This window comes from Ipomoea triloba, chromosome 11 (assembly GCF_003576645.1).
Source record: "Ipomoea triloba cultivar NCNSP0323 chromosome 11, ASM357664v1".
In the NCBI taxonomy this organism is placed as follows: Eukaryota; Viridiplantae; Streptophyta; class Magnoliopsida; order Solanales; family Convolvulaceae; genus Ipomoea; species Ipomoea triloba.
Window position 1 is genome coordinate 526,424 of NC_044926.1, and position 14,365 is coordinate 540,788.

The window sequence follows — 14,365 nt, forward strand, 5'->3', positions numbered from 1 at the left end:
CATAAATAAATAATATTGTAATGCATATGTTGGGTTTTGTAAAATAGTGATTTGATGACATCTGTAGAGTCATTCAATTCAGTTGATCAATTTCAAATTAATGAATCATTCGATCATTCACAATATACATGTATTTTCTCTTGTTATTATTCAATGATCTTAAGGTCATCATTCATGTCTCAATTCTTTTTGGGTAGAAGGGAAACTTGTAATGACTACCTAAGAGTGTGTATTATATTGGGTAAACTCTATTTATATATAATAACTCGCAAATTACACAAAAGAAACATTGTATATTATTGTACAATAATATAGTACAAAATGATTTTATATGGAACATACATATAGTTTGACAAGAAGATCAATGATTCCAACTATTAATCAAAGTGTCACTGTCTACATTATACTCAATATATTTGATTTCTATATAATAATTATGTGTAAGCAAACATATTAACAAAAATTGGACTTTTCAACCTACTGTTCAACTAATTATAGTTAGTTCAATTATTAAGGGCAACTTCACTACCAACAAGGCAACAAGTCATTGATAAATGTTTACTCATCAAACTAATGACCATTTAATGTTTCATTAACTTATATTAAGTAATGCCTATGTCATTAAAAAAATCATGTTAGTGAAACCGAGATTAGTTTGTGTAGAGATGGATTAATTGATGGCATGTTATAGTGGTTTTGCAGTTGGTCAACTGGCCGAAGCCATGAAGAATGGAAGACAACAACAATTAAGGCACAGAAATAAAATAAAATAAAATATTGTTAGTAGCGATAAATTAAAGAACAAATATTTGTAGAAAAGAGAGAGAAGAGCTAAGGGGATCGAGGACACTTTATTGCTTTTTTATGTTGCACGCATCCATGGCAGATGTCACAAGGAAAACCAAACTACTTCAACAACACTGCAACTCTACGCCGTAGAAAGAAGAAGATAATAATAATAATAATAATAATAATAATAATAAGTTGGAATTTGTTCTTCCAAGATAGCAACACTGCTACCAGCTGCGATATGGGTGGAGCTGAATCTGAGCTCCTCCAGCCGGTTCCAGTGTTGTTGGAGATCAGCGGCGGAGCAACCGCCACGGCGCCAGAGGAGCAGGAGCAAGAGCCGCTGCTCCGTTGGATAACGGGTGATGCAGATGACCCATCTATGGCTAATTTGAGCAAGCTGTTGCAGGGTGGCGACCAGGCAGAGTACGAATTCAACGCCGGGGATCATAACTTTGGAGCTGACCCAGATTCCTCCTCCTCCGGCAGTGCTTTCTTGCCCACTTCAAGTTTTCCGGCGAACCTGCAAACACCATCTTTTCTTTCGTTTCTTGATAGCTCAGATATGAAGCCACAACACTTGCAGAGCCCTTCATTTTTCATGCCACTGCCATATCCATATCAGAGTGAGAATCAGAGCATCAGCACGCCACCGCCGACAAAGAGACACAACCCCGGGACTCTCGGAGTGCCCGAAACAATCGACCATCTATTCAAAACCGCAGAGCTGATCCAGGCAGGGAATTCAGTACTCTCCCAGGAGATATTGGCGCGGCTCAATCATCATCTCTCTCCTATCGGCAAGCCTTTCCACAGAGCAGCTTTCTACTTTAAAGAAGCCTTGCAATCTCTCCTCCTCCCACATGCCACCAAACCCACTGTTCCATCTTCACCCTTTAGCCTCCTTGTTTTCAAGATTGGTGCCTACAAATCTTTCTCTGAGGTCTCACCATTGCCACAGTTTGCCAATTTCACCACCAACCAAGCCCTGCTTGAGGTCTTGGAAGGGTTTCACAGAATTCACATTGTAGATTTCGATATTGGGTATGGAGAGCAATGGGCTTCGCTCATGCAAGAGCTTGCCTTGAAGAACGGCAGCACACCTACACCTAGCCTGAAAATTACAGCTTTAGCATCTCCATTGAAGCAGCAGGAGCAGCTTGAGCTTGGGATTATCAGAGACAATTTGGTCCAGTTTGCGAGTGAACTCAATATGGGATTTGAGTTTGAAACTCTGGGTGTTGATCATCTGAATTCCTCGTCGTGGTCAGACAGTGACAGTGAAGCCGCCATTGCTGTCAACCTTCCAGTTGGTTGGCTTTCAAGAAACCAACAAGTATCACTCCCTCTGGTTCTTAGCTTTGTTAAGCAGTTACAGCCTAAAATTGTGGTTTCTGTGGAGAGAGGCTGCGACAGGACTGACCTCCCGTTTCCCGACCATATCATCCACGCCCTTCACTCCTGCTCCAACCTTCTCGAGTCTCTAGACGCTGTAAACATGAATCCGGACGCCCTGCAGAAGATTGAGAGGTTCTTGATCCAACCAGGAATCGAGAAAACTGTAACTGCACGGTTTGATTCTCCTGAGAAAACACAAACACAACACTGGAGGACTGTTTTCTTGTCGTCTGGATTCACCCCATTTAGTTTCAGCAATTTCGCCGAATCCCAAGCTGAGTGTGTGCTGAAAAGAACTCCAGTTGGGGGATTTCATGTGGAGAAGAGGCAATCTTCTCTGGTTCTTTGCTGGCAGCGAAAGGAGTTGATCTCTGCATCTGCCTGGAGGTGCTGAAGACTGAAGAGCAGGGTTTTGATAGTATCTCAACACTTCCAATTATCTTTGTGGCTTAGGCAGATTGTTTCAAAGGTTAGGAAAGTAAATAAAATATGAAAATATTTCATGTCATGTAATGATACAATTGAAACTGTAAATTTATTTCTCTTTATATGTGTATGTATATGCTTGCTAATTGCTCAACTTCTAGCCTGAACAATAATAGTGTTACAACTGATACATCCACTTTCTTAAACATGCCTGTTCATGTACAATCATGAAGAAAAACGTACTCTATCACTTCTGTTCTGTATAGGATATTCCCATGTAAAAGGAAATAAGGATACAACCTGACCCGGTCAAGGTTTGGGTAAACTGATGATATCCTCTTCATCCCATATAGAACATCATAACAGCACCCGGATGGATAGCTACAAAAATAACGGGATAGGGCAATTACCATAGAGAAGAGAAACAGAATTCATATTTAAAGCTGGGGAAGGGAACACTTGGTTGAAGAATGGATGTTAAGGGAAAGAAAATGCACCATCCGAAATAAGGCAGTTCTTGAGTATGAAAGTGCAGGCACCACATGTAATCAGAAGCTAGTCTTGCTGCCTGATATTGATACCGCAATTCAAGATGTGAGCAGTTTGGCCCAAGATGTCGTGTGATCTGGGCATTGTAGCAAAGCGTACCCCACCAACTCGCACTGTGAAAAAATTAATCGACTAAAATGACAACTGAAATTTTCAATCAGTTTCTTTCTCATTTGTTAATAACAACAGACTACAACGGATCCTGAAAACCTATAACTTCAAATTAATCAAACTGAATATGCTTCCAAGAAAGATAATATGGTTGAGCAGGGAGTACCAGTTGACTGCTTGAGAGTGACTAGAACTTCTCCAAGTCTTCATTACTTCCAACAACACTGGGAAGACATTACAGCCATGTGCAAGCAATAGGAGAAGGGTCATTTGGTGGAGGAGGTCAACCACTCACAACTCCAATATGCCGTCCTACATCAAATTGTATTAGGATTCACAAAGGAGATCATACTTCAATATGTACAAGGCTAAAGAGAACATTGATGAAATTGACAACAATACCCTTTACATAACAAATAGAGGGGGGGGGGGAACTATAAACAGTTAAATCTGTCAGAGATCACTTCTTATAGACCAGGACTAGGACATTAGCATTATAGAAGCTTAAAGGAAATGTACTCATGCTTGCCTCAGAAACATGGCGAGCTATTTAGCAAACATTTCAAGTATATTGTTAATCTCCTGATAATTGGAAAGCCTCCAACTGCATAATGCTTGGAATAACTTTAGGAAGTAGCTTTAGTGAAGGCATTCTTGCACTCGAGTCATCATTGCTAGGAAGCAATGTAATCTCACTTTCCAAAGTAGAATAAGCATCAGCAAATGCCTGCAACAAAAATATCCAGTGCAAGTATGTTATGACAGCATACCCTTGGATTTAGGAAACCATCTTTCTATTCTATTCTATTCTATTATTGATAAGAAACTTTAAATAGCAAGTCTAACCATTTGACTTGATGAAATCAGATTCATAGCAAACTGAGGAACAGTGGTTTTAAGAATATTTAACATTTTTCTCCTACCCACTTTCAGTTGGTGCAAGATATGAGCAAGAGAGAGAGGGAGTTGTTGGTTGGTTTCAATATATGAGTTTAGGATGACAAGCTTTCACCATCTTGGCTTTATAGCTAGACCAATAACACAAGACCAGTACTAAGTCATTACATAATGGGAAGTACAGTGGTCCCCTTTAATCCATTATATTGCATACAAGCATTCTCTGAAGTATACTGAACTCGTGTGATTCCTACTGTTCTAGAGTCAATAAGATTCTACTCCATATGTAACAAAGGAAATTTAAAAAATCATGCCAATCATCTATACTTGAAAGAGAGAAAGCGAGAGATTTGTGCTCATCATTAACACTAATGCACAAAATTCATATTCAAAGTCTCAATAACTAAGTGAAAAAATATATATCAGCTAACCTTGATGCATTGATGTATACGAAAGCAATTCCGACCCACATTATTGGTGGGAAAAAGTGGGTCATCTATATAAATTGGATCAATGCTGCAAAAAATTTGGTAGATCATAGTGAATAGAGATTATTAGGAAACTTTACTTATCTCAAGCCTCTGCCGATAAAATTAGAAGATTCTTTTGTTACCTGTACCCCCTTTCCCTATTTATGTACAAGCCGCTACCCTGTATCGAGACACGCATTTGACGAGGATCAAAAACATTCCTAACACAAAGAAAGCTTATCAACATCTCTGGTAAGAATGTACTCTATAGTTTTCTTTTTTATCTTTTCATTTTGGAGGTTTCCTTTTTTAAGAGTGAGAATGGGAAAGAAATAATAGTAATTTGGAAGAGAACTGCATCAACCAGTTAACCATTATCTTCTTATGTTCCTTTTGGGGAGCAGGTCAGCCAATACCACTCTCACTACCTTCAAGGTGGCCACTTTATTTCCTTGTCTTTAAATGTCATGAGAAGGAGAGCAATAACTAATGCTACCAGAAGGAAAACAATGAAGATAATGTGCTACTGAAAAATCCATGATAATATAAAAGCACCCAACTTACCCAAAGAAATAGAGAAAATCCATCAGCAGGCTTCCATAATTCTACAAAAATTCAACGAAAGTTGTCAGCAATTCAGCATTGCTAACACTTCAAGAATAATTTCAGTGTTGAGGTAGTATTGTTAACACAACAAAGCAGACAGAAGCTAATAATCCATCTAAATCTCACAATGTCATCGTCATTTATGCAAAGCCTATATACTTTGGAATTACAATTATCCTTTTGTTCGAACTCATTAATAATGTTAAGCATATATTATTGCAGTGCCTAGAGGACATAAGACTTGTCACAATATCAACACCATAAACCTAGTTAGAACTGAGTAGAGAGAAAGGAGCCGACATTAAGGAGGGATCAAATAGTATAGAACTGTACTTGGATAGTGGAGCGACCATGATGATGCTCATGCTGCAAAAACCTTGTTATCAGTAATACCTGTCAAATAGTGAAGAAAAAACAATTATTTTTCTCCCCTAAAAAAGAATATTGCATGATTACCAAGAAAGAAAATAGAAACCAGTCAATCACATGATGATGTAGATCTGTGAGATCTAAGTTAGAATATGAATCTGCACATTTCATCCTCTTTCTGGTTAACTAATTAACATAAGATCAAATCTTAGGGAAGCATATTTGTCTAAATGAAGTGGATTTCCCAGGTTCGATTTACACTGTTCAGTTTCACATTTTAATGGTTCAACAAAACAGTTTGGACAATTCATACACAATAAAGCATTTTTTTATCAAAGCAGTTTTGGAGACACACCCTCACCAGAAAACTGGTCTATCAACTGTTTTCCAGTCTACCAACTGGGCTTTTGAAAGAGTGGATTGAACATAGGAGACCATAAATTTAAAAGTTCAGAAGAATGATAAGTTGATAACTTCAGGAAATTTGTGGAAAGTTAAGCAACTACTACACGATCATTACTGACAATAGATACTTACCAGACAATAAGAACTTAGACCACCAGAATACGATTGGTCCAGACTTCGATCTGCCAAAAACTGTTTTAATACCAAAGCAAGAGGTTTTGCAGCAGGAAATTGTTCAGTAAGCTCTTTAACCTATCACCAACAGAAGAAAGGGAAGATCTCAAATTCATTGCAATTGAGTGAATTGACTAAGAGAAATAAAACCATATTAAAAATTGGTAAAATAACCCATTCAGCCTTTGATAAGTCAGATCAAATAAAGACTACGGAACCTCTCAACAAAAAGGAAGGGCAATACAGACATGGACAAATAGATGATACTAAACAGAATAACAGAGCAAGAAAAACAAAGATAATACAATATCTAAGTTCATCTCTAGGCAGATGAAGGATGTCCAATTGTCCATAGACAGTAGTTACCAGCTCAGAGGTCTGCAGTCCTGTATGTGATGGTGATTTGAAACTAATGTCAAGACGGACTGATTTTACATCCTTGCCAGAGTCATTCATCTTGGGCCATTTTGGTGAGGTAGAGCTCTCAGAACTTGTACCATCAGCCTGAAAAGGATTGCCTTCACTGATTGTCTGGGCTTCTGGTGTTTGGGAATGTGAAGAAGATGAGGTAATGAAATCATGAGGAACTTCCACCACAAGCATAATAATAGGTATCTGAAAGAAGAATGTTACAACATAAGATTGGTATGCATAAACGTCTGAACATTTTGTAAACAGAGAGACAGAGGAAAAATGGGAGAATTAAAGAACAAGCAAACTCAGAAAGGAGAAGGGGCATTACAGCAGTATTCTCCACAATCTTGAGGGAATCATTTTTAACCCACTCCTGATTAGCAAGATATCTTGCTGCATGCTGCAGATTAACTCAGTGTCAAAATTCCATCTCCAAAAAACAATATCTAAACCAAACTGGGCAATGATAAATGGGAATCATATTTTTTAAAAATGTTTACGTAATTTTTTTTTCTTGGGGGGTGGTCATTATCTAAACATCATATAAAATGAAAATACAACTGAGGAAGTGCCTGGAATCCAATGAGAATGGGCGGCTCTCTACATTTTAGATTATATTATGGTTATGACATATTAAATATGTACATATTCCTTGTGAAGGTTTATCTTCCCAGGTTACAAACTGTTAACCCAATGGCATGAACACTCGACACTAATATTTGGGGTAGTCAATTGATCTAACTATACAAGGATGATATTGCTTCTGCTTTATATTTGCAGCCTATGTTCATGGAAAACTATTAAAGGAAAAGGAAAATGCTCATCATAAAGATTAATGCGGCTTTATATTTGCAGCCTATGTTATGGAAAACTATTAAAGGAAAAGGAAAATGCTCATCAAAGGAAAAAAGAAAAAATACTATTTCAAGCATCCATTATTAGTGATAGCACTAGTAAAGCAAAATTCACATCTCATCATAAAGATTAGGCACTGATAGTTTGTACATGTTCTGAATTACCTGAAGGCATGTTTCTTTGATACCATTACGCCCCTCCAAGATACCAGCTTCTTTAATAGGTTCCTGGAAAATGACTGCCATGAGGCTTCCTCTCTTTTTCTTTTTTTTTTAGCCTCCCCAGGAGGGGCAAAAAATGCCATAGTTAGCAAGATTAAAGAAAACAGAAAATAAACTCACCAAATTTCTAACTGGAGGAAGACAGACCACTAGGTCGACATCACTTGAAGGAAGTGACAGACCTGTTGCATTTGAACCAAAGATGTTTGTCCTAGATCTGGGCCATAAGACTTGTAGAGACCGTGTAACACGCTTCACGGCCCAATTAATGTAAGGTTTCCTGATCAAATTCTCAGCAGCAACCTTAGGTATCATCATAGAGCATGAAATAAGTAATCAGGTACAAGTCATAGAAATAAAGGTTTGTGTCAAACTTCAATCAAATTACCAGCTGCTGAGAGTACTACTTAGCACCATACCTGTTTACAAAATGCATCAATTTCATCATGAAGGTGATTGTGGATCAAACTGAGAGATGCCTTTTCAGCAGAGCAGTTTGGCATTTCAGGAGGTTGTACAGGAAATGAAACATCTGGCTGGAAATGGGAAAAGAAAAAAGTTAAACCCTTTACCCCATAGAGAGGAGAGAAAGAGTAGGAACTTGCTGCAACAAAGCCAGCAGAAATAAACAAGATGTTCAAAAGATATTTACATGCTCCTGATCACGAGTTAACTGCGATAACGCAATTAGGTGATCTTGCAGTAAAGCTCCGGTCAGAGGCTGTGTTAACTGATGACCTGAAAAGTTTTTACTTCTCCAAGATGATGGCCAAACAACTTCACTCCCATCCATGCGTATACAAGCTTCTTCAAAGTTAATTCCATCATGAAGCCAGCCCTTCATACCCCAATGCCTAGGACTGGAGCTACCAGAGCGAACAGTTGGAACTCTGTGTCTTCTTGAATCACCAACAGGAGAAGGAGGAGGTAATCGAGGGGCACGTGGAACACAAAGGACCACAGGTGACGGTGGCCTCTTGATCCGGGGTTGCTCTTGCCTACTGGGAGGAATGCAAGGACTTGTACGATCATGACTACGCCTAAAATCAGATCTTGATCTTTCCCTAGACATATTTGGGATGATAATTGGTCTTAGAATGGGGTATGGGAGTGTATCCCCAGCCTTTGTCTCACTATCAACAGACATATTGGACAAGGAAGCTGAAGCATTCTCCTCTCCCACTAGATCTGTTGGTGTCGATGAGGATTGGGGAACCTTGCCACTATTAACTTCACTTCCTGGTATAACATAACTGAGAGCTCCAGAACCTAAAGGATCAAAAGGAGAGCAAAAGGAAGTAGCAGAAGGTGAAGTCAAGCCATTTGTACTGTAAGAGGAAGAGAATGCAACCATATCATCAACAGCCCTACTCATATCTGCCTCTCGCCAAGCCCATGAACTATCATCTGAACTAAGAGAGGGAGGACGTGAAAAGCTGGTCCCCAGATAATCAGAAGGATTCCAGTACATAACACCACCACCAAAGTATTGATTATAATCCACTCCAGAAAGACCATGGACCTCTAACTCTTCTTCTGACATTTGGTGATTATCATGTTCATCACACACTTCCTGTGTATTTGTATGATCAGAAAAATCAAAGAATTCACCAGAATACACCCTTTCATCATCAGCACTCATTGCATTGCAATGAATGCCTTGTGTTGCCAAGTCCTGTTGAAAAGAAGAAGGTCTCCTTGAGATAAATCCAGTATCATAATGGCAGGTGACAGATGGAGTAACCCCATTAACACCACGTAATATAGGGGGCCAATCAAGACTCATTGCTAAAGGCCTAGATATAATTCCAGTACGCCCTGATTCAATTGAGGAATTTCTCACATGATGTACAGTACGTACATAAGATTGGTGATAATGACTTTGCCAGTTGTGACTAACATCCAGATGCAGTCTATCGGTGGCTGGTGGGAGATGTGAATTACCGGATGGGAAGTGGATAGGAGCTACACTGGGCCATTCATAAGAAAGGTAAGTTGAAGCATTTGCAGGCCCACTATTATAAACATCAATACTTCCACCAACTTTGGTTTGCTTTCCTGTTACACCATGTTTCCTGCTCTTTCTATTTACGCCATTACAATTTCCATTGCTCATATCATGGGTTACAAGATTGTTACCAAATTCAATCACAGGTATCACAGAAGTTACACCAGAATTAATATTTTGATTTGTGGTTTCCAATGCAACAGCTGAACTTTTATTTTCTACCATACTCTCCGTGGTCTGACAGAGCAACGAAGCAGGATTCTTGCTGCCTTCTGCACAACCAGTTGAATGGCATCCCTTGGTGAGTTGTGCTGTACTGTCCATCTGCACGGCCCCAGAACAGCTTGAAATTGGTTCAACATTGTGAACCTCATTAGCAACAACTTTTGACAAATTCTCAACAACTGAATTTTCAGATATGCAAGCAGATGTTGTATGCCCATCTTCAGATAGAGTGGAAGGTCTGGCACAATTTATCTCACAATTGCCAGCTTCTGCTGAAATTTTGGAGCTAGGGTTTTTACGCTTACTTCTTCCTCTCTTCTTCCTAGAGACGCTTTGAACAGAATTAGTATTTTGCCCTTTTCCATTTCCCTGGTGATAGCCAACCAGTCACAAATTATTCACATCAGAAAAAAACATAGATGATCCATATTGAAAAGACACATACAACCGTGCGAAGTGTTGAAGGAATAGTGTCTCTATCAAAGTCCATCTGTTCAAGTTTATTATCCAAGCCACTTGATGTGCAAATATGTCCATCTTCACCACGGGCTAATTGAAATCCATCATCCTGGAAAGAAACCATTTATTTTTTTATTTTCNAATGCCTTGTGTTGCCAAGTCCTGTTGAAAAGAAGAAGGTCTCCTTGAGATAAATCCAGTATCATAATGGCAGGTGACAGATGGAGTAACCCCATTAACACCACGTAATATAGGGGGCCAATCAAGACTCATTGCTAAAGGCCTAGATATAATTCCAGTACGCCCTGATTCAATTGAGGAATTTCTCACATGATGTACAGTACGTACATAAGATTGGTGATAATGACTTTGCCAGTTGTGACTAACATCCAGATGCAGTCTATCGGTGGCTGGTGGGAGATGTGAATTACCGGATGGGAAGTGGATAGGAGCTACACTGGGCCATTCATAAGAAAGGTAAGTTGAAGCATTTGCAGGCCCACTATTATAAACATCAATACTTCCACCAACTTTGGTTTGCTTTCCTGTTACACCATGTTTCCTGCTCTTTCTATTTACGCCATTACAATTTCCATTGCTCATATCATGGGTTACAAGATTGTTACCAAATTCAATCACAGGTATCACAGAAGTTACACCAGAATTAATATTTTGATTTGTGGTTTCCAATGCAACAGCTGAACTTTTATTTTCTACCATACTCTCCGTGGTCTGACAGAGCAACGAAGCAGGATTCTTGCTGCCTTCTGCACAACCAGTTGAATGGCATCCCTTGGTGAGTTGTGCTGTACTGTCCATCTGCACGGCCCCAGAACAGCTTGAAATTGGTTCAACATTGTGAACCTCATTAGCAACAACTTTTGACAAATTCTCAACAACTGAATTTTCAGATATGCAAGCAGATGTTGTATGCCCATCTTCAGATAGAGTGGAAGGTCTGGCACAATTTATCTCACAATTGCCAGCTTCTGCTGAAATTTTGGAGCTAGGGTTTTTACGCTTACTTCTTCCTCTCTTCTTCCTAGAGACGCTTTGAACAGAATTAGTATTTTGCCCTTTTCCATTTCCCTGGTGATAGCCAACCAGTCACAAATTATTCACATCAGAAAAAAACATAGATGATCCATATTGAAAAGACACATACAACCGTGCGAAGTGTTGAAGGAATAGTGTCTCTATCAAAGTCCATCTGTTCAAGTTTATTATCCAAGCCACTTGATGTGCAAATATGTCCATCTTCACCACGGGCTAATTGAAATCCATCATCCTGGAAAGAAACCATTTATTTTTTTATTTTCTAAATCAGGAATATTAACTGAAGCATTTATTCTTCACCAAATTATGGAGTCCAAAAGAATAGAGATATAGGGTGGTACCTGAGGAGATTTCATTAATCCATCATCCTGGAAAGAAACCATTTATTTTTTTATTTTCTAAATCAGGAATATTAACTGAAGCATTTATTCTTCACCAAATTATGGAGTCCAAAAGAATAGAGATATAGGGTGGTACCTGAGGAGATTTCATTAATCCATCATCCTGGAAAGAAACCATTTATTTTTTTATTTTCTAAATCAGGAATATTAACTGAAGCATTTATTCTTCACCAAATTATGGAGTCCAAAAGAATAGAGATATAGAGTGGTACCTGAGGAGATTTCATTAATGCAACATCATCCGTAGTGAGCTTTGGAACAGGATTTGGCTTTTTAACTTTACGGTTCTTCCGGCTTTTCTTATTGTTTCCGGGGCCAAGTTTCTCCTTGTTTTTCTTTAAAGAGGAATTTAATTTTCCATCATCTAGTAATTCAACTTTAGTACACTCGAGTGAGATAACCGTAAGTACAACTCGCAACTTTCTTAATATACAATCAGAAATGGAGCTAATAGATTCTAAGGAGCTAAAGTGCAGTCTCTCTCTTTCATAATAAGTATGTTGAAATTCAAATAACACGGTGGAAATATTCTGAAGAACAGATAAACCTCTAAGTATACAAATCAAGGATGATGGCATCCCAGACACCGATGTAGGGATTTTGTTCCATAGAGAACCTTCACCAGTCCCACTGAAATTGGCAGGGCTTTCATGATATGACGTAGTAGCGTTGCACCTAAATAGTAGATCAACTTCATTGCCACAGTGCCACACATTATCATCGAGTACATCTTTTCTTCCTTTCACAATCTCTGCAGCCTGAGATAATATAGGAGTCAAAATATTCAAGCCTGAAAGGTATAATAAGCAAAGGGAACCCTATATGACAATGTAGAACTACAAAAGTTGAAGATGATAAATCTCAAAATTCAAAGGGCACACGCAGCTGAATTTGGTAATCTCGCCCTAAGAATCTAGCATTGAATTAGGCTCCAATGAAGTTTCTTCAGCCATAAGCCCGCATCCCCAACCAAAAGACTATAGGTGAATTCATAATCAATTTCTTATTGAACTGGCATGTGCAATTTCTACCCAAAAAGAAAACAGATCAAATCTTTCCTTTAAAGAATAAGGTACATTTCTGCTCACACCTCCACCTAATTTCCTTTCAAAGCATTTGAATCCTGTTAGCTCTCACTCCTCATAGTTGAGAACTAAAAGTGGAATAATTCAATCCAAAATTTTCACCTCCTAGGTGAAAAAAGTAGGCATGAATGTCATTATCCAAGAGATTGAAATATTGTACAATTAGAATTGCAAAAGAGAAATGTAGGTGCATAAACAAGAGTAAGCTTCTAGCATAAGTACCAGAGATTTGGCCACTTTCCCCAAAGCTGTTTTAAACACCTTCTCTTTTGTTGCTTCGTCCAGCTTTTCCCACCAGTCTACACACCCCTTCTTCCTCCAAAATGTATTTGCAGCTACACCGGCAGAATTCACTTTATCTTTCAACTTAACACCTCTCTTCTTACCATTAGTGCAATTCAACCACGACAACCTTAATGTCACCTCCAACCTATTTGCCATAAATGCCTCTACACTATAATACCCTTTCGCCTTCAACCAGTCCAGTTCCACCCATTCCGAGCCAATACAGCTTTCCTCCCCCCTCAAAAACCCCCCGTTTGAAACGCCATCCATAGCCCCCACAAACGCATCCACGCTTCCCACAAGATCCTCGCTCACAGTTAAAGAATCTAAACAATTAGCTGAACACGAAGACGAACACGCATCCATGATTCCCTCCCCTTCTTTCGAGCCAAAAAGCCGAACAGAATCTCGAATCAACCTCTCGGCCTCATTCTTCTCCGCAACTCGAGATAACAGTCCCTGTGACTTCCGAAAACAGACGCTGGGAAGACTGCTACCTGCGGAGCCGTCGGGAATATCGGGGAGGATAATGAAGAAGCCATGGCCGTTGGATTTGAGCTTGCGGAGCATCCGGAAGAGGAGCTGCGTGAAATTGGAGTCGACGGTAGTGAGATAAGCCTGGCGCTGGTGAACCGTGAGCGATGAGAACCATTTTAGAATGGATGATCTGGGATTAGGGTTCGAGGAAGTGGATGAGGGTGAGGAGTGTGAATTGTAGAGAGAAATGTGGGAGGTGAGTGAGTCAATGAGCTGCTGCTTGGAATTTGTCATGTTATTGCAGAGGAGATTAGGTTTCGAACAGCGCATTTATAGTCGGCGTCGCCTGCGATGTTGGTGATCGGTTTTGCAGAGAATGGAAAAATGGAGGGAGAGAGAGAGAACGCGAGCTAATTGAACAAGGAAGACAACCGAATGATTGCGGTCCGAGTCCTATGTCTTTTTTGTTTAATTACCATTTTTGGCATACATTTTGATTGTTCTAGACCGCAGGTTAATTATTTAAGCATTTTATTGTTAAATTTATTTTTTTAATTACATTGTCACGAGACTGTAGTGGGTAAATGATAAACAACTTAACAAGGCAAGTTAGTAAGTTAACTATTCGGTCAACTTTTGTGAGATAAAGGATGGTTCATGTGTTAAATGACAGTTTAATCAACTT

At 39.1% G+C, this 14,365-nt stretch overlaps 2 protein-coding genes across 7 annotated transcripts; one reads left to right on the forward strand and one right to left on the reverse strand.

The window, feature by feature from the left end:
- The first annotated feature begins 809 nt into the window (after positions 1-809).
- On the forward strand, positions 810-2,743 carry LOC115996634 (scarecrow-like protein 6). Its single transcript, XM_031235968.1, has one exon. It carries the CDS (start codon positions 887-889, stop codon positions 2,579-2,581), a length of 1,695 nt encoding a protein of 564 aa, XP_031091828.1. The 5' UTR covers positions 810-886; the 3' UTR covers positions 2,582-2,743.
- LOC115996633 lies at positions 2,704-14,125 on the reverse strand. 6 transcript variants are annotated; one of them, XM_031235962.1, is made up of 21 exons: positions 13,141-14,125; positions 12,046-12,591; positions 11,910-11,936; positions 11,774-11,800; positions 11,542-11,664; positions 10,523-11,465; positions 8,337-9,343; positions 8,104-8,220; positions 7,805-7,987; positions 7,628-7,690; positions 6,937-7,008; positions 6,561-6,809; positions 6,153-6,272; positions 5,580-5,639; positions 5,205-5,245; positions 4,784-4,861; positions 4,602-4,686; positions 3,803-4,000; positions 3,440-3,585; positions 3,111-3,275; positions 2,704-2,994 (listed from the first exon to the last, which is right to left on the reverse strand). In XM_031235962.1, the coding sequence occupies exons 1-18, from the start codon at positions 14,008-14,010 to the stop codon at positions 3,848-3,850; spliced, it is 4,764 nt and encodes a 1,587-aa protein (XP_031091822.1). In that variant the 5' UTR covers positions 14,011-14,125; the 3' UTR covers positions 2,704-2,994; positions 3,111-3,275; positions 3,440-3,585; positions 3,803-3,847. The 6 variants fall into 6 exon arrangements, with proteins under 6 accessions (XP_031091822.1, XP_031091824.1, XP_031091823.1 ...); XM_031235964.1 differs by lacking the exon at positions 11,910-11,936; XM_031235963.1 differs by lacking the exon at positions 11,774-11,800.
- Between the last annotated feature and the right edge of the window lie 240 nt (positions 14,126-14,365).

Coding starts and splice junctions, on each gene's coding strand:
- LOC115996633 (XM_031235962.1), bottom strand. CDS start 14,010: ATGCGCTGTTCGAAACCTAATCTCCTCTGCAATAACATGACAAATTCC. Junction 11,937..12,045: donor CATTAATGAAATCTCCTCAG/GTACCACTCTAT, acceptor GTTTCTTTCCAG/GATGATGGATTAATGAAATC. Junction 4,001..4,601: donor GTATACATCAATGCATCAAG/GTTAGCTGATAT, acceptor TTTTTGTTGCAG/GCATTTGCTGATGCTTATTC.
- LOC115996634 (XM_031235968.1), top strand. CDS start 887: ATGTCACAAGGAAAACCAAACTACTTCAACAACACTGCAACTCTACGC.